Genomic DNA, 23963 nt, shown 5'->3' on the forward strand with positions numbered 1-23963 from the left:
TGCCATTTGAGTAAAACATGCAGAGAAGCTGACATGAAAAGTTTAAGACATGCCTAACCAAACACTGTGCTGCTCAGAACGTTCAAGAATAATTCAGGAAGAACGATGCCAAGTATTAATATGTAAACAGCTGCAAAACTGAGGAGTCTCTGGTGCTCAGAGACTCTGTCCTTTGGAAGATATGGTCACATCTCCCAGGATTACCGTTTGCTATGCATCTTGAATAAGATAGAACTTCAACCATGAACACTGAATCTCATGGGCTCATGACTTAGCCAATCAATTCCAGGCTCCAAAATACTTGAATCCCTAGGAAAGTTTATTTATAACAGAAAGAGGCAGCCTCCAAGATTGTTCTTTTTCAGGAAACTGGAAAGAGTTACTTAAGGTGTTCAGAGAAAACAAAAGGAGCACACCAACTTGGAATGACTACTGTACATGGAAGTTAGTTGCCGGAGAAATGAAACCAAAAATCTGCCTCCATCTAGAATCTGCTCCCAAACACTTGAAACCCATATCAGGACCGTATGAGCTGCTATAGGCACATTTCCTTCCCTTATCAGATGGACAATCCCGTAACGTGTAACACCTCTTCTCTCATAAACTACGCCTACAAACCACAGCTCCTCATCCAGAATTCACTCTAACATAATACCTGATCGCATCTAAAGGAATTTTTTTACACATCATCTCATCATATGCTCTTTAGATGTCTGTCATCCTCTTAATAAAATCCCTCTCATTAATCAAGGCAAAGAGGTTAAACGACACAGCCAAGATAACAAAGCTAGTATATAATTGAGGACTTCCCAGATCCTTCCAGGACAATAAATCTTCCTTTGCCTTGAAATGGATCTCTTCAGTCCGATGCATTTTTCTGTGGAATCCCATGTCAGTAAATCATACATTCTGTAATCACTCAGATACTACGCACTCCAGAGGTACTCTAGGCAGGAAGACAAATACATACGCAGAGCAGGTGTCAGTTCCAGTAAGGAGAAATTAGTCCAGGATAGAAGAAGTCTGATATAATCAACCTACCACTAAGTGCCTGGCTTATACCCTCGAAAGATACGTAGTGTCATATTGAGGCTCAGCGTTAGTCTATGCTATGGGCAGCTGGGATAACGAGCAAGAGCAGTAACGAACTAGATCCAGCTTCTGAGAGGGAGTCCATGGGCTGGTACATGAATAGCCTTCAAAACCTGTCATTCTGGCCACTCCACTCAAGATCTTACTCTGCAAGGACTGAGGTGGCCAAGAGCAGAGGGGCTGACATCTACATGATGAGCTGCCCTGTCTGGTAGTGTCATGCAGAGCGGCCTGTGGGAGACCCTGCTCACTGCACCATTTGTCGTGCGGGGTGTCAGGCGGGTCTCTGGTCCCGCTCCCCACAGAAGAACGCAGGACATGGTGAGGCCAAAAAGGAACACCCACGGAGCCATAGGTAGAGGAGTCATATCTCTATACTCTCACTGGCGGCTGGGTTGGAGACACAGGAACCAGGAGCAACACAATTCTCAACCCTCACTGTGCCGCTTGCAGGCTCAGCCACCATCTTCTTGCTAGCTCCCATTCTTTGCTAGCCTAGCCACGGCAGTTATATTAGTGCCCAATGGCTCACTGGTTACAGCTGACGGCCAACTAGCCACAGCTGATGGCCATTTACTACCTGAGCCAGCACCTTTCTATGTGAGCCGAGAGCCTGGAAACTGCTTTCTGGGGCTCTGTCCCCACACTCCACCCCTACAGGGTCTCACCTCACAATCTACGTGACAAGCATCTTCCACAAGGGGCCCTGTGCGAGGAACCTGGAGGTGAATGCTATTTCCTGGACACAGCCACTCTCTCTGGTCACAGCCAGGGTTTCTCAGGGCACCACCAGTACTTCTGGGCACAGCCAGACTTCCTGGGCTTCTTAGGGTACCACTAGTCTCCCCGGGCACAACCAAGGCCTCTCAGGGCACTGCCACTCTCTCTGGACACAGCCAGGGCTCTCAGGGCACTGCCACTCTCTCTGGGCTCAGCCAGACTTCCTGGACTCAGCCAGGGCTCTCAGGACACTGCCACTCTCTGGGCTCAGCCAGACTTCCTGGACACAGCCAGGGCTCTCAGGGCACTGCCACTCTCTCTGGGCCTCTCAGGGTACCGTGCTGGAACAACAGCGACTCACAGTCAAGATGCTTACATATTCTCAATGGTGGCCGGTCAAGACACAATAGCAAACATCTGCCAGTTCCTCTACATGGTGGTATGTTCCCAAACAGTCAAGCTGTCCATTAAATTAGGGATGGAAGGCAATTCCCCATTCCCCATAGTCCACAGTCATTCGCCAGGGCTGTCCTGGGGGTGAGGGATGACCTTGACCTCACCCTCAGCTCCCACGGAGGACTCAGCAAGTGTTTCCTCCTGGGACTACAAGTCCCGCATCCGGGCTGCCTCAGCAAGCACTTCCCAGCCCACGGGGCCCGCAAGGACCTTCGCTTTCTCCGGCCTCTGCTGGTTGGGGAATCGTCCACGTCTTCCCTCCCCTCCACGGGGGTCCAGCTCTCAGGTCCAGCTCTCCTCCTGGTCTTTCTGTGACTGAGTGTTCATACACACAAACTGCTCCACTGCCCTTCGGAGAGCTTTGGCTGGCACCGTACCCTGCTCGCTGCGCCATGTGTAGTGCAGGGGACCCTGCTCGCTGCGCCATTTGTCGTGTGGGGCGTCCGGCGGGGTTTCTGGTCCCGCTCCCCACATAAGAACGCAGGACATGGTGAGGCCAAAAAGGAACACCCACAGAGCCATAGGTAGGGGAGTCACGCCACTATACTCTCACTGGCGGCTGGGTTGGAGAAACAGGAAACAGGAGCCACACAATTCTCAACCCTCACTGCGCTGCTTGCAGGCTCAGCCACCATCTCCTTGCTAGCTCCCCCTTTTTCCTGCTAGCCTAGCCACGGCAGTTATATTAGTGCCCAATGGCTCACTGGTTACAGCTGACGGCCAACTAGCCACAGCTGATGGCCATCCAATCACAGTTGATGGCCATTTACTACCTGAGCCAGCACCTTTCTATGTGAGGCCGAGAGCCTGGAAACTGCTTTTTGGGGCTGTCCCCACAGGTAGACAGGTTCGTTTTTTAGTGCCTTCTCTTCAGTAGATGTTTTCTCATAGGCAGAATATAAGGTAAAAAACATCCACAGTTTGCAATCACTCCCAAAGGTTCATTCATATTCCTGTTTCTCAAACTCCCTGTTTCCAAGATTCCATTTTGCTCTTTCCAGGTCCCTAAACAGCCAGTTAAGCAATTTGCCACTACTCATGGGTCCATGAATATCCATACTTCAGACAATTTCCCCATCCATACAAATGAGTGACCAACTTAACTGCTTAGAGCTCTGCCTACTGGAAAGATTTCCCTTCACTATTTTTTGTCAAGGTTACTGTTGAGTGTGGCTGTAGTGGGGCAACAGAAGGTTTTTGGTTAGCACCAATATATTGAGCTGACTCATCTGTGTAAACCAAGCCTTATTTTCTACCTCTTCTGTTAGTCATGAGAAATCCCCATGATATCTGTCATGCAGGGCGGCAGGCAGGGTTTCTGGTCCCGCTCCCCACATAAGAACGCAGGACATGGTGAGGCCAAAAAGGAACACCCACGGAGACATAGATAGCGGAGTCATACCACTATATTCCTGCTGGCAGCTGGGTTGGAGACACAGAAAGCAGAAGCCACAGAATCCGCAATCAACACTCCGCCACACTCCGCTGTTGCCTCTTGCTAGCTCAGCCACCATCTTCTTGCTAGCCCCCGCTTTCTGCTAGTGTAGCCAAGGCAGTTATATTGGTGGCCAATGGCTCACGGTTACAGCTGACAGCCAACTAGCCACAGCTGATGGCCATCCAATCACAGTTGATGGCCATTTACTACCTGAACCAGCACCTTTCTATGTGAGGCCGAGAGCCTGGAAACTGCACTCCTGGCTCTGTCTCCACAATATCTTAAGGATAATTTGAGATTGATGATGTGCCATTCTGAGGCACCTCTTTCTATAATTACTTGTAACCTCTGGACTTGCTCAGATCTGATCTGAATGTACCGTTCCACCATTTCACAGGGTGCTGTTGCACTGCCTTGACTTCACGACTCATTGGATCTGATAACATACAGTTTGTGTTGAGAACCTCTAGTCATATCATCACGTGCTATCCCATGGTCAGGCACTCAGAATCTGCAACATGTCATTCATGTTAGGCCTTGCTAGGGACCCCATGAAGCATTTTTATTCCAATGGATACCTGAGATCTGGATAACAGAGCAGTGTGCACCACAGACTGGATCTTCTGCAGAGCTTCTTTTCCCTCTAGACTTCACAGACCATAATATTCCCTAAAAACTTCATTGATGTGACAGAACTCTGAATTTGCATGGTGTACCTTCCACCCTCTGGTATGTGTTTGCCTTTCTAAGGAAAGGTACCTGCCATTTCCTGTAACTAAGTCCAGTGAGCAGGATGCTAGGAACAAGTCTGATGATCTGTGGAGTATCGGCATCACCCAGGTCCTTACTGTATTAAGAGACTTACTGTATTCCTGGAGCAATCACATGAACATGCACCGCTCTCCATCCAATGTAAAAGCAAACTGTTTTTGTCATTGCTGACAGAGATTGAAAAGGAGTATGTTAGCCAGATCAACAGCTGCATATCACGTCCCAGAGGTTGTCTGGTTGATTGCAGTAGAGATACTAAACCTGGCAGGGCAGCTATGTTTGGGACTACCACTTAGTTAATCTTAGGGTAGGCCCCACTGTATGTTTCATTCATCTACTTTCATATACAGGTGATTGGAATGGAGATATTGTAAGAACCACTACTCATCCTTTCTTCAAGTTTTCGATGGGAATGCTAATCTCTATAGTTCTCCTCAGAATAAAGTACTGCTTTGGTTCACACTATTAGAAGGAGGACATATGGACAACTTTAGGAGCTTCTGTTTGGCCCTTTCTACTATAATGGCTCCTCTTCCACAGGTCATGAAAACAATGTAAGAGTTTTGCCAGCTGATAAAAATATCTATCACAATTACATACTCTGGGACTGGAGAAACCACCAGTGAGTTTAGAAATGCACTGGACCCACCTGTGAGATGGACTTGTGCCAGGACTCTATCAATCTTCTCCTCCATGAGCCCCCACTCTCACCAGAGGACCACAATGCCATTTTGGATCTTTGGCATCAGTGTCAGCTCAGATCTTATATCCAACAACCCACAAAAGATCTAGGTAATCCCCGTTCTTCACTCAGCCAAATGAGTACCAGGCCCTGTGGGGAAAGACTGGGGAAGTATTTATCATATTCAGCTGCTACGACATTGCAGGACCTTTATCAAGAGAAAGTTCCCTTTGGGGCGGCCGGGTGGCTCCATTGGTTGGAGCTCAAGCTCTGAATTTCCAGGGTGCTGGTTCGATCCCCACCTGGGCCAGTGAGCTGCGCCCTCCACAACTAGATTGAAGACAAGGAGCTGCAGCTGAGCTTCCGGAGGGGCGGCCGGATGGCTCAGTTGATTAGAGCTCAAGCTCTCACAACAAGGTTGCTGGTTCAATTCCCGCATGGGATGGTGGGCTGTGCCCCCTGCAACTGGACTTGGAGCTGAGCTGCACCCTACACAACTAGATTGAAGGACAACTACTTGGAGCTGATGGGACCTGGAGAAACACACTGTCCCCCAATATCCCCCAATAAAAAAATTAAAAAACAAACAAAAAACCAGAATACCACTTGTCCAAAAAAAAAGTTCCCTTTGATCATTGAGCTCTAGGTCTCTAAATTAGCTTTGATCTTGAAACTGGCTAGTGGCACATAATTTTCTAATGTGGTGACTGACATCTGCTCTCCAGCTCTTGATGTTTTTGATGATGCAAGTTTAGTCACACTTGTCATACTTATCACAGGTTTTGACTGCCTCTGAGTCTTATTCCTGGAAACACACTGTGAGCTCTTAGACAAACCACAAGCCCCTGGTTGCCACTCTGTTTCTGCTGGACACTTATTTTTATTTTTCCACTTTGCTTCTCTATGTAAGTGTTTCCCCTGGGACACTGCCAGACCAGAATGCCATCATCCTTACTGAGCCCAGTTCTAAGGCCGTTATCTCCTACTGTCAACGCTGGCCCTCAGCAGATAGCCACCACTGAGCTTTTCAAAGATGCTGCTACCACTTTGTCCGTGCATTCCATATTGCCTTAAGCAAAGGAGTATCCTCTGGTGAGTTAGTTGCCAGGGAAAGTAAACAAATAGTGGGTTCTCTGGGGTCATATAATAAATGTATTCTAAATTGCTCTCCTCCCTGAGCATTGTGACCTCTTTTTCAATATTCTTCCAAAGTAATTCCAGCATTTCCACTTATCTTATTATTAGACATTATAGAATACCATGGCCAGGACATTAAATCCAGAGTCCACCTCGACAATAAATTTCCCCATTCAGGCTTATATTCTGCCATTTTCACACCACCATGCAATGCCCTTAAGATCTACTATCACGTGTGTTAACCTGGTTTCTGATGGTAAATGGGATAGGTCTTATACTTCTGGGGATCTGTATTCTCAGGCTTTAATTTTCCTGCTCAGTCTATACTGTGACCTGACCCTACTTATTGGTCCTCAGTGTACTGTATTATTGTGTCTGAGTTTGGCCCATAATAATGTCAAACACGGAAACATTGTTAAAACTTCTCTCTTCACAGAAGCCATCAGCACATTTATTCTTCTATATCTTCCAATATTTTAAAAGGCTTCGTTGTACAAAGCTCAACTTTTTCTGTGTCATGTGTTCTTTTTTCTTCCTGCTTTGTACTATGCCCGAAAAGCCTATTAGACCTGTAAACTCTGAAGTATAGGAGCTAGTTTTCATAGATTCCAGCTTCACTTAGGGAAATACATGGTTTTTCTTAGGAGTCAGAATTGTGAATAGACATCTATGAAAGACATGGCTAATTGTTTCCCAGTATCTCCTCTCCCTTCATATATAGAAACAAGCTACTTAGCTACACTCTTAGGTATGACCTTGCTTTTGTACTTCTAGGTTATGCTCTCACAATAAAGGAGTGCCTGCTATTACCCTGTCCCACCTACCATGGCTGTAACACAACAGCTAGAGCAGCCCTCCTGAGCCACCAGATGGAAGCCATGTGTTGAGGATGGCAAAGCAATAAGATGGAAGAAGCTGGGAACATGATGGTTATGGACTTTTCATACCAGCCTTGGTCTAACTACCCTGACTTTTTTATGAAATAAAAATAAACTTCTGTCTTCGTTAAGCCACTGGTACTTTGGGTCACAGTTTGAGCAAATAAACTAATGTTCTATCTGACATAACAGCATTAATATACACTATTATCAATATTAAATTCTATAGTTTCTGTCACAAAGTGTAGTGGGTGAAAAGTTCCTCAATTTATTTCTCTGGTACTACTGCTGTGAAAAGATAAGCTCAAAGATAGATTTTTTTTTTTCACTAGGGAATACTACATATAAAAGAAGCAATTTAAATAATTTCCTTAGAATTGTGTTAACTATTCAATTTAATGGATAAATGAAAGGTGCTGGCTTTAGCAACAGATTGGACAATTGCCATAGGCTTAACACAGTCTCGAAACTGAACTCAAAATCTCCTTTTCACCTCCCGCCTGTATTTGATTTGTTGGATCACCATTCAACCTGTTTCTCAAATTTAAATATTTAAGAATGATGTGAGCCTTCTCCCTCTCCCTCACACATCTGAATCTATATCCTATATTCTAGCAAGTCCAAAATTTTCATGAATAATATATAAATAAAAGTAATACATGGACATGGATGAAATCAAACAGAACAGAAAGAAATAAAAGAAATAAAATTCAAAGGAAATTAAGCCCCAGTCTCTTTGCTCAGATATAACCATGTCCGTTTCCTGCTACCTTTCAAAACAGTTTTTTTGTCTACACGTGTGTATGCAGAGCCTATGTTTATGTACTTTTATATAATTTTTTAAAATGTTACACAAATGGGATTATACAATATAACTTGCTCTACCCCTGCATTATTTCCCTTGGATTCTAGAAATCACTGCATTTCAATAGGGATGGACTAAAATTATCATTAATGGCTGTATTTCAGTTGTATAAATATAGTACTAATTCTTATTTATGGTCAGTTAAGTTATTGCCAGATTTTCCTTGGTATTACCAAAATGCTTCAGTAAATATCTTTGTATAAATATCTTGATATGGTTTTGAAATTTTTCATAACATAAAGTCTTAGCAGGGAAATTATTGGAAATTTTCTAGTATAAATTTAAAAAAGCATGTTCGCAGGAAATACTACAGAGGTGTGCTGTGTTCTCATTGCCTCCTCTCAGGTGGAACATGATTCTCATTTGACCCATACCAGTGACGCTCACCATGATGACTTGAAAACATCACTGAAAAGGGCATATTGACCAGGCTTCTCCACTGTGACGTTAGCCTTTCTCCCCTTTACGTTAGTAAGTGTTTTGTAGGGAGGTTATTTGAAAAGATCTAAATATGCTATTTCTCACTCAACTTTTCATGTATTTGTTTATATTTGTGTGGACTTACGGTTTTCCATTTCATTCAATGGGTTAAATCTGTTACTACACTATTTATTTTAATGCTCAAATGGTCCCAGATTTGGCTCCTGGGGGCCTTTGAAACGTTTTGACACGTCCACACCTTTCTTTATGCCCTTCTTTGCTTTCTGGCACAAACAATGTTCCAAGTTTATCTCACACTCTTCCTATCCCGTCCCTGGAATCAGCCATTTTTCCAAGGTTCCCTGGTTCTTTATAGAAAAACCAAACCAAAAAACAACAGCAGCAGCAGCATGTAGAAGCCAAGATCTGGTGTGAGCTGGGTTCATTGTTATCGCGGTATCTCACCTGCCCTCTCAATGCACAGTCCTGGACGATACATGCACAGCTGTATTGATTTCTGTGTCTAAATACATGGAAAACCATGAGTTCACAGGTATCTCCAATTGTTAATACCTTATCACAAGGTATTCTCTTTCCATATTTGTAACCCACTTCACCAATAATGAGACATTGGCTTCATTTCTTTATGTAACTCTTGATTTGATCAATTCTGCTATGTGATCGACCTCCTACCTCAATGCTGCCATCCCGTCCAGTCCAGGTGCCCTCCTCTCCTCACTCAGCTCTCACTCTTGACCAAGAAGATGGCCTTACTGATCTCCTCAGCTTGACTGAACTTCCTACAGGTGTCTTCCTAACCGCAGGCATCTGACTAAAAGCCTCCCTTTTCTTAGAACATCATTTACTTTAGAAAACATGTAATTGCAAATTCTTTCTCTGTTCCTTTAAAATGTATGTAAATATTCTCCCAGCCTGTTGCCAGTTTTACATCCCAGGATTGTGTGTCTCAAGCAGCAGAGAACCATGTATTCAGAATGTAAACATCAAAGGCGAGAGCAACCCTGTCTCCCAGTCTCCGTGGGAAGGTAGAGGCCTAACTTAGATGGGTGCCAGCTAGCAAACCCAGATGGCCTAATGACAGAGAAAACACTGGCAAACTCAGGAGTAACTCAGTGTGCTCCCCGCTCCCGCTGACCAACGTTCCCCCCGTAGTTCACTATTTTTCCAATAGCTCACCCCAGGGCTTAGAACCTTCCTACCTTTTGCTTCAGTCCCTCTCCCCTCTATTGCCATAGTCTTGAATAAAGCCTTCCTTGCCTATTTAACTTTGTCCAGTGAAATTTTTGTGTTGATACACTTCATTTCAGGCTACTCTCCCAGAGGGACACTTTCTTATTCTCCTTGGGCTCAGATATGCCACACCAGGCCAGCCCTCCCTTTAGACACTATGCTCACCCAGCCCGAGCTCTGACACCACATGGTGGCTGTCCCTTACATGTGCACCCTCCTCACTCCACTCAGGCTCTGATTCCCCACACTGGGTCACGCCTGCTGGTGGATACGATTTTCACACTGTCCAGCTTCTGACTCCCCACTTGAGCTCACCCCTCTGAAGGCCCAACCTTCAGCTCTGGGCCACCTGAACTCCCCATTATTCCATCAGATACCTCTGTCCATTTAATGGTTTCGGGATGGAATCATTTGAAAATGGAAGAGAAGGGAAGAGAAAGAAAAGGGAAAAGGAAGAGAAAGAATGCATTCATTGTGTTCCAGATGTTCTTGCCCTGCTGTATATGAGAACTGCTTAGGAGCTTTTAAAAATGACTGATGCTTGGACCTTTTCCTAGAGATACATGATTGTCCATCTGCTTTCTTGAAAACTCCCCAAATGAGGTTAATGCGGAGTGTGGGTTGAAACCACTGCTCTGTCAGGGACAAGCAAGAGTGGAATGTAGGAGTACAGGTTGAGTTTGCGGATCTGGAGACTGGAGCATGCGCGAAAGCCCATCTGATGGATTCAATTTTGTCCACTAGGTAGAAAGCAATGTCATCAGGTGGGAGCGATGGTGGTCAAAACTGCAAGGGTGGGAAGCACAGAATTATGAAAATATGCTCATCCGGAGAAAGAGAGCCAAAGCTTATTAGAACTATAGATTACTGGGAAGTATACATTGCCAACCTGAAGTTACGTACTTCAGGACCTGGTAAAATTTCTCAAATATTAAATTTATGTATTTTCAAAGTATGTATAGAAAAAAATGAAAGAAATAAAGGAAAACAGAGATTGTGTTTGGATAATATGGTATATTCTGTATGTCTTAAGTATGAAAATGAACTCATTATATTCACATTTAAAAAAATGTTTTAATTTTCAAAAAATAATGAAATAAATGGTGACCCAGCACACAGAAGACTTTAGGGGCACTGTATTAATTTGCTGGGGCTATCATAACCAAGTACCAGAGACTGGGCAGCTTAAAAATCAGAAATTTATTTCCTCACAATTCTGGAGGCGAAGTCTGCGATCCAGGATTGTTTCTTCTGAGGCCTCTCTCCCTCGCGTGTAGGAGGCTTCCTCCACCTTTGCCCTCACCCGGTCTTTCTGTGTGTATCTGTATCCCAATCTTCTCTTCTAACAAGGACAACAATCATACTGGATTAGAGTCCGCCCTAACGACCTTATTTTATGTTGATTACAGTTTTAAGACCCTATGTCCAAATACAGTCCTATTCTGAGGTACAGAGGATTAGGGTTTCAACATATGAGTTTGGAGGGACACAATTCAGCCCATAACAGGCACTTAGATCACACTGAGATTTTCATTTTCTCCCAGTATTTCTATCTTTGTTTTTCTGTAGAGTGCCCCCTTCTCCCCTCGTGATTTCTTATTCTTATGACTTAAAACTCTGGTGAATAGTTTCTAAGCAATTGTTTGACTTTATTGACAATTTTGGGGATGTCAATTTTTTTTAACATTCTACCTCCTTCCAAATCGAAACAAAGACATTCTCAAACAAAACTGAAACTCTGCATTTCCACTTCCTCATTCTGCTTCTGCCCTGCCACTTGCTCTCACACACCCTCACGAACAGTCAGAGCATCAGGAGACCGGGAAGCTTCACTACTTCATGGCTTAATTTTTTAAAAAGGATCCTTGTAATTACATGTCTCCTAGCCATCAGAAGAGGACTGAGACAGCAACGGTTATAATCAACTGTTTCAAGTTTTTGATATTTAAAAAAATTAAGTTTTCAGGAAAATCCTGGTAAGTTACTGAATCAAACTTTATTTTTATGCTTATGAGGGACAGTTATTTTTTAAAACACCAGATGTACTTTTTATATAAATATATGTGTTTGTATACAAATAATTACTTGTAAAAATACTGAAATTAACTAGAAATATAAATGTTTTAAATACATATCAATATATTTAACTGAGGCTAACTTTGTAAGTGTATTTAGGGCGCTGAGAGTGTTTCTGGTTGGGTGGGGCAGGGGAAAGATGACAGAGAAACAATACAAAGCAGTTCAGGAATTAAAGCCTAAAAGATTGTAAAGGAATCAGGGGTCATGTGCAATACATGAAAAATTCTGTCTTCCATAACTTAAGATGTTATTAATCGTTTTATATTTCATCAAAGATAACACTTGGTGGAGGTTAACTATTGTTCTTTGTAAACGTTTCCTTCAAATCCGTCTCATACAACAATCTGGTTAAAAACTAAAATGAAAACTTAACTTCAGAAAACGAAACTTTAGTTGTTTGGGTGTAGTTTCAGTTCTTCAGACTAGAGTATGTGTGTCGGCCTCCTGGGCGAAGAGCCAAGATTCCGAAGTGCCTTTCCTCTGCAGTCAGCAAGAGGAGTCCTGCAGAGCAGAACAACTTCTCAAGGCATGGATATCTGGGTGCTCCTGAGGACTCTCCTGAGATGAGGGTGGATGGGTACCAGCGCTTGTCCCTAAGAGTTCTGCTGATTTGGTACTTCCTGTTCAATATCGAGAGAGAGAGAAGTAATATCTGGAGTAGTCACTCAAGAATGGCATCCCACAGCTCCTTTGCCAATAATTAATGTTCCTGCTACTAGTAAGAAATTTTATGTTCACGATTGTTTCAGAACAGGAAGCTTAGGGACCCTAGGAAGCCCAGAATTATGTCAAGTCATTCTCAAAATCTGTCTATACCAGTCACGGTTATTTTGATCTTTACTTAGCTCCAATAATATATATGGAGATGCTCTTAAAGTTGACAAAGTACAAACTGTTTAAAAAGCATTACTGAATAGAATTAAGTTCAAATCATTATATGTTCATCACTGTTATCATGTGGGGGAAAGGAAGTTGAGAAACTTTTGACATGATTATCAGTCCACGGGCACTACTGAAGAGTTTATTATATTGAGAGAAGATACTGTCAATTTTTCCATTTAATAGGTGTGGGGACAGAGCCCCAAAAAGCAGTTTCCAGGCTCTCGGCCTCACATCGAAAGGTGCTGGCTCAGGTAGTAAATGGCCATCAACTGTGATCAAATGGCCATCAGCTGTGGCTAGTTGGCCGTCAGCTGTAACCAGTGAGCCATTGGCCACGAATATAACTGCCGTGGCTACGCTAGCGGAGAATGGGGGCTAGCAAGAAGATGGTGGCTGAGTCTGCAAGCGGCGCAGTGAGGGTTGAGAATTGTGTTGCTCCTGGTTCCTGTGTCTCCAACCCAGCCGCCAGCGAGAGTATAGAGATATGACTCCCCTACTTATGGCTCCGTGGGTGTTCCTTTTTGGCCTCACCATGTCCTGCGTTCTTATGTGGGGAGTGGGACCAGAGACCCCGCCAGACACCCCGCGTGACACATGGCGAAGTCGGCAGGATCCCCTGCACTACAATAGGGAAAAAAAAGCGCTCCAGATTTGGGGAATAAATGTCACTGGCCTTATTAGAGAAGAGTACTTCTATCTCCCTGGTATCTATTAGCAGAATCCGAACAAAAGGAAGTAAGAGAATGATGCCACCTATTAGGTGGCACAAAGTTCCCCTTGCAACATCGTCCACACTACACAGCACACAATGAGTCACCAGCTGTGCAGAGAGTCCAAAGAGCTGTAAGAAGAAGGGAAGGAACGCAGTGAAAATTTCCTGATGTGATGCTTCATTTCTAGAATGTTGAGCTCTATTTGAATATTGTGATCACTGGCTAAACCAAAAGAGAAAATCTGGAGTCTGACGTCTCAATCTTTAGAATACCCAGCAAGAGGGTAAATTACTAAAAAGGGGACTAAATTACTAAAAGAGGACTCTGGCTAAGAGACAGTGTTGTGTGAGGCCTGAACAGAGTGAGTCTGCGGAAGTGGGCAAGCCCCTCACCAGGAGGTCAGCTTGCCAGAGCAGAGACAACACATGAAAAGAGCAGCGGTGCTGAGGCTCTGACACAGAGGACCTGGAGTAGGAAAGGACCTCCTGCGGGGAGAACCCTGTATAAGAAATGGCCTTGTTCGGGAACTGGGGATGACACAGCAGAGAACTGACACAGGGTATTATGAAACAGGGACTGCATGAGAAGACATGCATTACTTTTCCTTTCCTTTCCATAAACTTCCTTTTTACGCTTTGTTGCCAGATGATTGAAGCTGGAGTTAGTTCCAGCCTAACGGGTAGCACAGTAGAGATTTCCCCAGATTTCTATCTGGGATTTAAGCCCAATGAAATCATTGCCCTAGCAAAATGAGCCAAGTCCTTTGACCCACAGATATTACTAACTCAAGAGTTTTCAAAAATTCATTATTTTTAACTCTAAGAAAATATGTTGTTCATTCAGCAAATTTTGGTTAAGACGCTACTGAGTGCTAGGACCTGTAAAACAGTGAACAACACGCACACAAGTTCTTGTCCTCATGAAGCATACAGAGTAATGGATGGGAAAGGAAATAAACAAGATGAATAGGTAAGCATAAAAGGCATATTTGATTGTGATAGGTCATAAGGAGATTTTTTTAAAAAAAGCTTGGAAGAGGAAGAGGAAATGGTGGGAGATGGGATGAAGTTTTCAGGAGGCCGGGCAAGCAGTGCCTCCGTGAGAAGGTGACACTTGATAAAAGACCTGAGGGAAGTGTGGTGTGTGAAGGCTGCAGAAATACAAGGCCAGTCCAGGGAGAGGAAATAAGTGCAGTGCCAGAGGCAGGAGCAGGTACCACCAGCAAGGAGCAGCAAGAAAGTCAGGGGGCTGGGCCAGATCTACTGGGAGAAATACAAGTAAAATGTAGAGAGTTAAAAGTAAAAAAAGAGAATTAACAGGGTGCCAGGTCATGTGAGGACCTGGAGTTCATAATGAACTCAGCTTTCAGAGGAGTCAAATGGAAAGCCACTGGAGGGATTAAACAGAACATTGGTATGTCATTTACATTTGAACAGGGTCACTTTGATTGCTATTTTTGAGAAGTCCCCCAAAGGATCAACAACAGAAAGAGGGAAACTAGCGAGGGAGCTACCCCTATAATCCAGGAGAGAAGATGGGGGCTTGGACCAGGTGGCAGTAGTGGCCGGTGGTCAGATGCTGGGTATGTTTTAAAGATAGAACCTATATGATTTGCTCCACAGTGAAGGTGGAAGGTGGAAGATGAGAGGGAAAGTATGCCTACAACGTATTTGTGGTTGTGTGTTTATTTTATTGAAAGTATTTAAATATAGAAGAGATGTACGAGGTGAAGGATGTTCCTTTCACTATTCTTTCAAATATTCTATACGTTTGAAAATTTTCATGGTTAAAAGTTAAGGGGAAAATGTCCCCGAAACATTCCACAGCCACAGTGCAATCAATTGCATTTTAATTTGCTGTGATAGTTTTTGAGGTAACAGATTCTCAACAAATACATCCTCAGGTGAAACTAGAAAAGGATCAGGTCTGTTCTGCCTACATCTCTACTTTCTCGTAGATGCTTTCCGGAAGATGACTTGCAAATTCGCAAAAAAGAGCAAATAATCTAACAGCTCCAGATCAAAGAACCTCATGAAGACTTATTTCAAGTTGTTGATATAAAAAGTGGAAGTTTTCAGAAAAGCCCTGGTAAATTTCTAATCCTTAAAGACAACTGTTTCATCAACTTTCTTTAAAAGCTACCTTTAAAAACTAATTCTAAAAACTAAAGCAGAACTTTGAAAACGAATATACTTTAAAGTGTACATAAGCTATTTCTAACGAAACAATTCTAATAGTGAAGAGATATCTCACTGCTTTCATATACATATTGCTAGATGGGACTTGCACTGACTGCAGAATTCTTTAAAATAAACCTTCCCACAAGCATGGTGCAGAATGTTTCTGGAGGTGGAAAGCTCTGGGGATGAGGCTGACAGACCTAAATAAAACAGATATCAGAAGATCAGGAATTGAAGCATACCAAACTGTGTAAAAAATTGTAGCCAAGTGCAGCTATGCCAAATCCTGTCCTGTATACCTCAAGATAATTTATCAAAACTTTACATCTAGGTAAAGATTAAACTCTCTCAAGTTTAATTATTTTATTTAAGACTTTCCTTCACTACTAGCTTGTACAGAGATTGTGTGTGAAAAAGTACATAATTTTAACATACACATTGTAAAATGAAACCAACTTGCTTTGTAGGTAGTTTCAGTTCTGAAGAACATCAGAGCAGGGCGTGTGCCTGCGGGCCCCCAGCCAGGATTGCCAGCATTCTTTCCTGGAGGTAAGAGCACCTGCGGTCTGCGGAGGCCCAGCCTCCTAGAGATAGGGTTGGGCACCCTGCTCGCCCTCAAAGCTGCGGGTTTGCTCCTTCCTGATCAGCTCCCCGAGAGAAAATAAATCCTTGGGGAACAGATCCTGAAGTAAAGTACTCATAAGGAAAACTTGGGGGTTCAAAATTTTCCCAGAACAGAATAAAGGAGATAAGGTTGAGGTCTTCTCCCCAGCTCCAACCAGAGCAACACCTTTATCCATTTGAAGACGCAGAACAAAAACAAACCACCATCACCGAGACAACACTGGCTGTGGTCCAGCTTCCTTACACCATGAACGGGAAACCAGGTTGGCTGAGAGGAGACACAGTTTAATCATGATGTTGTCTTCCTGATCACAACTTCTCCCCCTTTATTTACATCATGTAGCTTCTTGCCAAACATGAAGTTCCTTTGTGTTTAAAAAATATGCCGATACTTCAGGATGTAAATCCAATCAGATGATGTTCACAAAAGGAATTTGTAAGCGTCAGGACAGTGAACTACCCTAAAGTTCTATATAAATATTAACAAATCATCACCCAAAACTAGGCTGAAGACACTGATTGTGCCAAGGAATTATGTCAAGGCTTTGTTAAAATCTCTTTGCCCAAATCATTGTCACCTTGAGTTAAATATATGGCTCCGGCCAAATATGGATCATAGACCATACAAGATGCTCATATAATTGACATGGTACAAAATTCATGTGAAAGCATTACCAAATATATAATAGCGTCAAATTATTATGGATCTACTCAGGTCCCATCATAGGAGTGGACAACTGAGAAAGTTTTTTATTTGAACAACAAGTGAACCTGTAAGATGAGGTAGAGATAAAAAGACGGGTTTGGGGAAGACAGATGTCATTCATCCTATTTGAGACAGAAGCTTCGATCTCCCTGGGGGTTCCCAGCAGAACTCAAACAATAAAGGAAAAAATGAGGGGAAGCATCTCCCTGTAAGGTGGCACAAAAACAAGCCCTTCCACCATCCCCACGTCACACACACACATATACACACACACACACGTACACACACACAGCGTCTCTGGGCATGCAGTGGCCAATGAGCAAGAAATCCTTCATTTGCTGCTTCTTGCGGAGTGCTGGAGCATAGTGCAATTGCTATAATCACTGGCTAAACCAGAAGAGAAAATCTAGAGCTTCCGCTTATAATCTTTGGGGTGCCCAGAGGAGAGGGTGCGTAGCTTGAATTCCACTCCTATTCCCTCAACCAGTTAAATCAGAGTCTCAGAATGTGGAGCCCCCCCATGATTCTGATGTTCAGCTAAGGTTGAGAACCCCTTCACTAGTGTGTTCCAGGATATACAGCGCTTGTAATTCAGCAAAGTACATAATTGTAGGACCATAATTAGTCTCAGATCATTGGTTTTAATAATCTTAAAAATGCATACTATTTTCCTTATCTAATTTCAGGCAGGACAGGCAGTTTGAAATACAGTTAACTCTTTTGGTACCTCCAAGGGCCACAAGAATTAGCCAACCAAATTGATTATTCTAACATTTTGCTACCACATCCCCTAAAGCTCCAGCCTTGGTGGCCGAACTGCTTGAGTTCCAAAAGACAATAGGTGATGAGTTCACCAACTGGCTCGTTACTGTGTAACAAAGATGGCCAGCTTCCTAGCTGCAAGCGGAGTTCCCTGTTCTCCAATTCACCTCCACTTCTCCAGTTTCATATTTTAAAGTTTATCTGCAATATTCAGCTATGGGAACCAATTTCTGAATTACTTAAGATTCTGGTTTTGAGTTACAAAAAAACAACTTTCACCAAGCTAAGCCTAAAAAAGGAAAATTATTATAGGGAAAAAGGGGTGTGTCACCCGAGTTAGAAGCTGCCGCTTGTTTCAGAACCACAGCTATAAAATCACCTAGAAAATAAGGGCACTAATAGGGACTATACAACAGTTAAGATAAATAACAAGTAGTTTTAAGAATCAACCTTGAACAATATTTAATGTATTATTTATATGAGATTATATACATTTAACTGATTATGTGATGTCAATGATAAAGTGTAATACTAAAATATTTATTGTATTACTCTTTCCAAGGAAGAAAGTTGCAGCTTTGATATGAATGAACAAGAAAATCTACCTGAAATGACCAAAGACTGGACCAAAGAACATGTGAAACAATGGGTAACCAAAGACCTTAAGATTGATGAGAAATACGGGCAGATTCTGCTCAATGAAGCAGTGACAGGATTTGTCCTGCAGGAATCAACTGAGAAGGACCTTAGAGACATGGGGCTACCACGGGGTCCAGCACTTTTAATAAAACGTATGTACAACAGATTGAATAACAGTTCCTCTGAAAATAACAATCAGGATTCTGGACAATTAGATCACACAAAACTCTCCAAAAAAGAACACCAAAAAAAGCCACAACAGACAAAAAAGGAAGGGGGATATTCAGAGTCATCCAATATCGATCATGATCTCAGAGAGCCCAGCAACACCAAAGAACAAAATTTGGTTCCTACAGAAGAAAGTACATTAAATGAAGTAGCAACCACTAAAAACAAAAAAAACAAACTAAAAACTGAACAGTTGACTTGTATGCCATATCCTTTTGATCAGTTCCATGAGAGCAAAAGTTACATAGAACATTATCTTCTTGCACAACCTGAAACAGGGCCACTCAATCTCATAGACCCTATACATGAGTTCAAAGCCCTCACAAATATAGAAACAGCCACAGAAAAGGACATTAAGATGAAATTTAGCAATGAAGTCTTCCGATTCGCATCAGCTTGTATGAATTCACGCACCAATGGCACCATCCATTTTGGAGTCAAAGACAAACCCCACGGAGAAATTGTCGGTGTGAAGGTAACCAGTAAGGATGCTTTCGTTGACCACTTCAATCTAATGATCAAACAGTATTTTGAAGACAGTGATATCAATGAAGCCAAGAAGTGCATTAGGGAGCCAAGGTTTGTGGACGTCCTACTGCAGAACAATACACCGTCTGACAGATTTGTCATTGAAGTAGATGTGATTCCAAAACACTCTATATGTAAAGAAAAGTATTTCTACATTAAGATGCAAAATTGTAAAGATGAAACATGGAAACAAAACCAAGATCATTCACTATTTGTGAGAGAAGGGGCCAGCTCTAAGGATATCTTGGCCAATGTCAAGCAACGGGATATGGATTTCAAAGCCTTTATGGAAAATTTAAAGCCACTAGCAGCATCTAGAAAAGAGGCTGAAGAAGAATATGTGGTGAAGGCAAGTAAGAAGGAGAGTGAAGGACAAAAGCTGGTTAAACTTCTCATAGGAAACCGAGACTCACTGGATAATTCATACTACAACTGGTACATTCTTGTAACAAATAAATGTCATCCAAACCAAATGAAGAACTTAGATTTTCTAAAGGAAATTAAATGGTTTGCTGTGTTGGAGTTTGATCCTGAATCTGAGAACAAAGGGCTGGTCAAAGCTTACAAAAGAAGCCGAGTAGCAAACCTTCACTTTCCAAATCAGTACGTGGAAAAGACGAGTACTGTAAGGGAGAAAATTTCTAGTCTGAATCTTTTCGATCAGCCCAGCTGGATTTTCTGCAATGGCAGATCAGGCTTCAATGATGAGAGGTATAAGCCTCTAGAACCACCTTTATGGCAGAAAGAAAGAGCTTCTGAAGTCAGGAAACTGATTTTATTTCTCACAGATGAAAATGTAATGACAAGAGGGAAATTTTTGGTAGTGTTTCTATTACTCTCTCCAGTGGAAAACCCAGGAGATCCACTCATTGAAACCTTCAGTGCTTTCTACCAAACTCTAAATGGAATGGAAAATATACTGTGTATCTGTGTAAACTCACAGATTTATGAACGATGGAAAAATCTGCTACAAGCAAGACAGACAATGGCAGATGAATTAGCAAACCACAGTATCTCCACTTTAAATTTAGAATTGATAAACAATACTATCCTTAAACTAAAACCAGTGACTCAGTCACCAAGAAGGGTTTTGCCCTCCAGGGGATCATCTTCAGTTATCCTAGAGAAAAAGGAAGAGGATATCTTGACTGCACTGGAAATTCTCTGTGAAAATGAGTGTAAAGACACAGACATTGAGAAAAATAAATCTAAATTCCAAGAATTCAGGAAAACAAAAGAAGAACACTTTTATCGAGGTGGCAAAGTATCCTGGTGGAATTTCTATTTTTCTTCTGAAAACTATTCTTCAGCCTTTGTCAAAAGAGAAGGTTATGAAAACCTTAAAGATCTGATAGAGTGTTGTGCAAAGTCTCCTAAACCAATATTTGTAAAAATCATCAACCTGTATCACCATCCAGGCTGTGGGGGTACAACATTGGCTATGAATGTTCTCTGGGACCTAAAGAAAAACTTCCGATGTGCCGTGTTGAAAAACAAAGCAACTGGTTTTGCAGAAATTGGAGAGCAAGTAACCAGTCTGATTATGTTTAAGGCAGCCAACCACCAGGATTACTTCCCTGTGCTTCTACTAGTGGACGATTTTGAAGAACAAGAAAATGTCTACATTCTGCAGAACACCATCCACTCCATTTTAGCAGAGAAGGGTTTGTGGTATGAAAAAACATTGGTAATTATCTTAAACTGCATGAGATCCCAGAATCCCGATGAAAGTGCAAAATCAGCAGACAGCATCGCACTAAAATACCAACTTTCCCCCAAGGAACAAAGAGCTTTTGAGGACAAACTGGCAGAAATTGAAGATCAACACAAGAACTGTGAAAATTTTTATTCCTTTATGATTGTGAAAGAAAATTTTGATAAAATGTACATCGAAAATGTAGTCAAGAATATTCTGAAAGGACAGAATATTGACAGAAAGGAAGCACAGCTCATTTCTTTCCTGGCTCTACTCAACTCTTATGTTACTGATTCTACAATATCTGTGTCACACTGTGAAATGTTTTTGGGAATCGCAAACGCTAATACACCATGGAAACCTGAAAGCGTGGAAGACAAGATGGGAACCTATTCAACACTTCTAATAAACACAGAAGTTGCAGAATATGGAAGATACACAGGAGTGCGTATCATTCACCCTCTGATTGCCATTTGCTGTCTAAAGGAACTGGAAAGAAGCTATCATTTGGATAAGTGCAAAATTGCATTGAGGATGTTAAAAGAGAACTTATTCTATGTTTCTGGAATAGGAAAAGACAAATTTCAACATGATGTGCAAACTCTTCTGCTTACAAGACAGCGCAAAGAGTATGGAGATGAAACAGACACTTTGTTTTCCCCATTAATCGAAGCTTTAAAGAATGATGAAGTGGAAAGCGTCTTGATTAAAGGAAGTATTCGATTCCCACAAAATGCATTTATATGTCAGGCCTTAGCAAGACATTTCTACATTAAAGAGAAGAACTTTAAAACTGCTCTGGATTGGGCAAATGAGGCCCAAAGGAGAGCACCTAAAAATTCCTATATCTCAGATACACTTGGTCAGGTCTACAAAAGTAAAATCAAATGGTGGTTGGATGAAAACAAAAATTGTAAGGATATCACCGTTAATGATCTAAAACATTTACTAGAAGCTGCTGAAAATGCCTCAAGCGCTTTCAAAAAATCCCAAGAGCAAACTGATAGGAAAGACTACGAAGGAGAGACCTGGTCAGCACAGAAATCCCAAAGAAAATATGACATGTATAATACTGCTGGTTTCTTGGGTGAAATAGAAGTCGGTCTTTACACTATTCAGATTCTTCAGCTCACTCCCTGTTTCCACAAAGAAAATGAATCATCTAAAAAAGCTATGGAAGAATTTTTATCAGGAAAGGGGAATATTCCTACAAATTCAAAAAATGAATATTATTTGGCTCTTAGCAAGTTCACATCCCACTTACAAAATTTACAATCAGATATGAAAAAGTGCTTTGACTTTTTTGCTGATTATATGGGTCTTCTGAAAACAAGGAATATCCAAAAAGAAACAGCGGAAATCTTATTAAGCAAGAAAATCAGTCGCTGTTTCAGTAAATACGTGGACCATTTCTGCCATTTGGGTCCATTACACAGCAAAGAGACTCTGTTACTCCAAGAGGAACGTTGCAGGAAAAGTCTAGAAGCTTTGAGGGCAGATCGGTTTTCTGGACTCCTAGAATATCTTAATCCAAATCACAAAGAGGCTGGAACTAGTATGGAAAATATAGTGAACACATACAATATCTTCTTGCAGCAAAACCCAAATAAACGGCTGACAAAGGAGAAACAAAACTTCATTTTGGCCAACATTATTCTCAATTGTCTAAAACCCAACTCCAGGTCCATTCAACCACTTAGCAGACTTAAAAAACAGCTCCGAGAAGTGCTGCAAGTCGTAGAACAAAGTCATCAATATCCAGACCCTTATTTCTTGGCCTGTCTCCTGTTCTGGCCAGAAAATGATGAGCTAGATGAAGATGCCAAACTAATAGAAAAGTATGTTTCATCCTTAAATAGATCCTTCAAGAGACACTACAGGACCATGTGCAGGTCCAAGCAGGCGAGCACACTTTTCTACCTGGGGAAGAGGAAGGGTCTCAACAGTATAGTTCACAAGGCCGAGATAGAGAAGTACTTCAGTAAAGTACAAAATACAAACTCCCTCTGGCAGAGTGGAGATGTGTGGAAAAAAAATGAAGTCAAAGACCTCCTACGTCGTCTCAATGGTCTGGCTGAAGGCAAGACAATCTTCATAGAATATGGAACAGATAAAAAAATAAAAGTACCAGTGACATCGGTTTATTCAGGTCCACTCAGAAGTGGTGGGAACATAGAAAGAGTGTCCTTCTACCTAGGGTTTTCCATTGAAGGTCCTCTAGCATATGATATAGAAGTAATGAAGTAAGGTAAGAAGATATATTAGCTCAAATATGTTTATTTGTATCTCTCTCTGATTTGATTCCCTCTCTATTTTCATGGCATTTTGATGACATTATTGGCTTACCTTTAATCACAGATTTTGCTTTTGTCTCCCCAAATAAATTATAAGTCTGCAGGGCATGAAACAGGTCTACAGAGAGAGCTGGGCACACAGTAGAGTCAATTATTCAATGTTTTAAATATGTACTTTCAGACTAACATATTTAATGAAGAAGTTTCAATTGGTATCCACTGCATATCATTACTGATTATAGATCAATAAAATCTGTTTTAATTCTATCATTCTCATGAATTTTCTGAATTATGAGTTATTTCTTCACTGTGAAAGCAGAAATGTAAATAAGATGAATATGGAAGAGAAGCCCCTCCTTAGTTCCTTAGTTGATCTCAAACCCAGAGATCAACAGCAGAGTGCCACTTACCTCATCTTGGTATCAATAAAAACATACATGGAAGGTAAATACACACACACACACACACACACACACACACACACACAAATTCCTTGTACCCCTTCCCTTCTCTTAATAAACTGCTTTGGGAGGTGGGAGAGTAGAAAACAAAGTAACCGAAGCTTGAACTCCCACCATCCTCTTGCTCTCATTTACAGATGAATTTATGTCTTTGTCCATTCTTGCCTCCTGTCAACACAGTCTTATCTCCACCAGTTCTTTAGTTCCTATCTCCTCTGGCTTCTTTTTTCCATTTACTACCCTCTTTACTCTCTTTACTTCTCAGCCTGTGTGATATGAATGCTGTTCTCTCTGTCAATATTCCCTTATTTTCATCCAACGTTCTCAGAATATGGCGATTCTGATTTCTCCATCACAACTCAGTTCCAGTAACCACCAGGAAGTCTCCCCTGACCACTGTCCCCGCACCCCACCACCACTGGATGACCTCCTCATGGCAATACGCGCTCTCAACGTTCCAG

General features: G+C 42.0%; 1 protein-coding gene across 4 annotated transcripts; it reads left to right on the plus strand.

Annotated features, from left to right (window-relative positions):
• The first annotated feature begins 11494 nt into the window (after window positions 1-11494).
• SAMD9L (sterile alpha motif domain containing 9 like) lies at window positions 11495-23297 on the plus strand. 4 transcript variants are annotated; one of them, XM_033088723.1, is made up of 4 exons: window positions 11495-11686; window positions 15342-15472; window positions 16032-16113; window positions 18219-23297. In XM_033088723.1, exon 4 carries the CDS (start codon window positions 18240-18242, stop codon window positions 22992-22994), a length of 4755 nt encoding a protein of 1584 aa, XP_032944614.1. In that variant the 5' UTR covers window positions 11495-11686; window positions 15342-15472; window positions 16032-16113; window positions 18219-18239; the 3' UTR covers window positions 22995-23297. The 4 variants fall into 4 exon arrangements, with proteins under 4 accessions (XP_032944614.1, XP_032944616.1, XP_032944615.1 ...); XM_033088725.1 differs by having other exon boundaries at window positions 18223-23297; XM_033088724.1 differs by lacking the exon at window positions 15342-15472.
• Window positions 23298-23963: the final 666 nt, after the last annotated feature.

This window comes from Rhinolophus ferrumequinum, chromosome 20, assembly GCF_004115265.2.
Source record: "Rhinolophus ferrumequinum isolate MPI-CBG mRhiFer1 chromosome 20, mRhiFer1_v1.p, whole genome shotgun sequence".
Classification (NCBI taxonomy): domain Eukaryota; kingdom Metazoa; phylum Chordata; class Mammalia; order Chiroptera; family Rhinolophidae; genus Rhinolophus; species Rhinolophus ferrumequinum.

What these genes read in the sequence shown, in the direction of transcription:
- SAMD9L (XM_033088723.1), top strand. Translation starts at nt 18,240, where the DNA reads ATGAATGAACAAGAAAATCTACCTGAAATGACCAAAGACTGGACCAAA.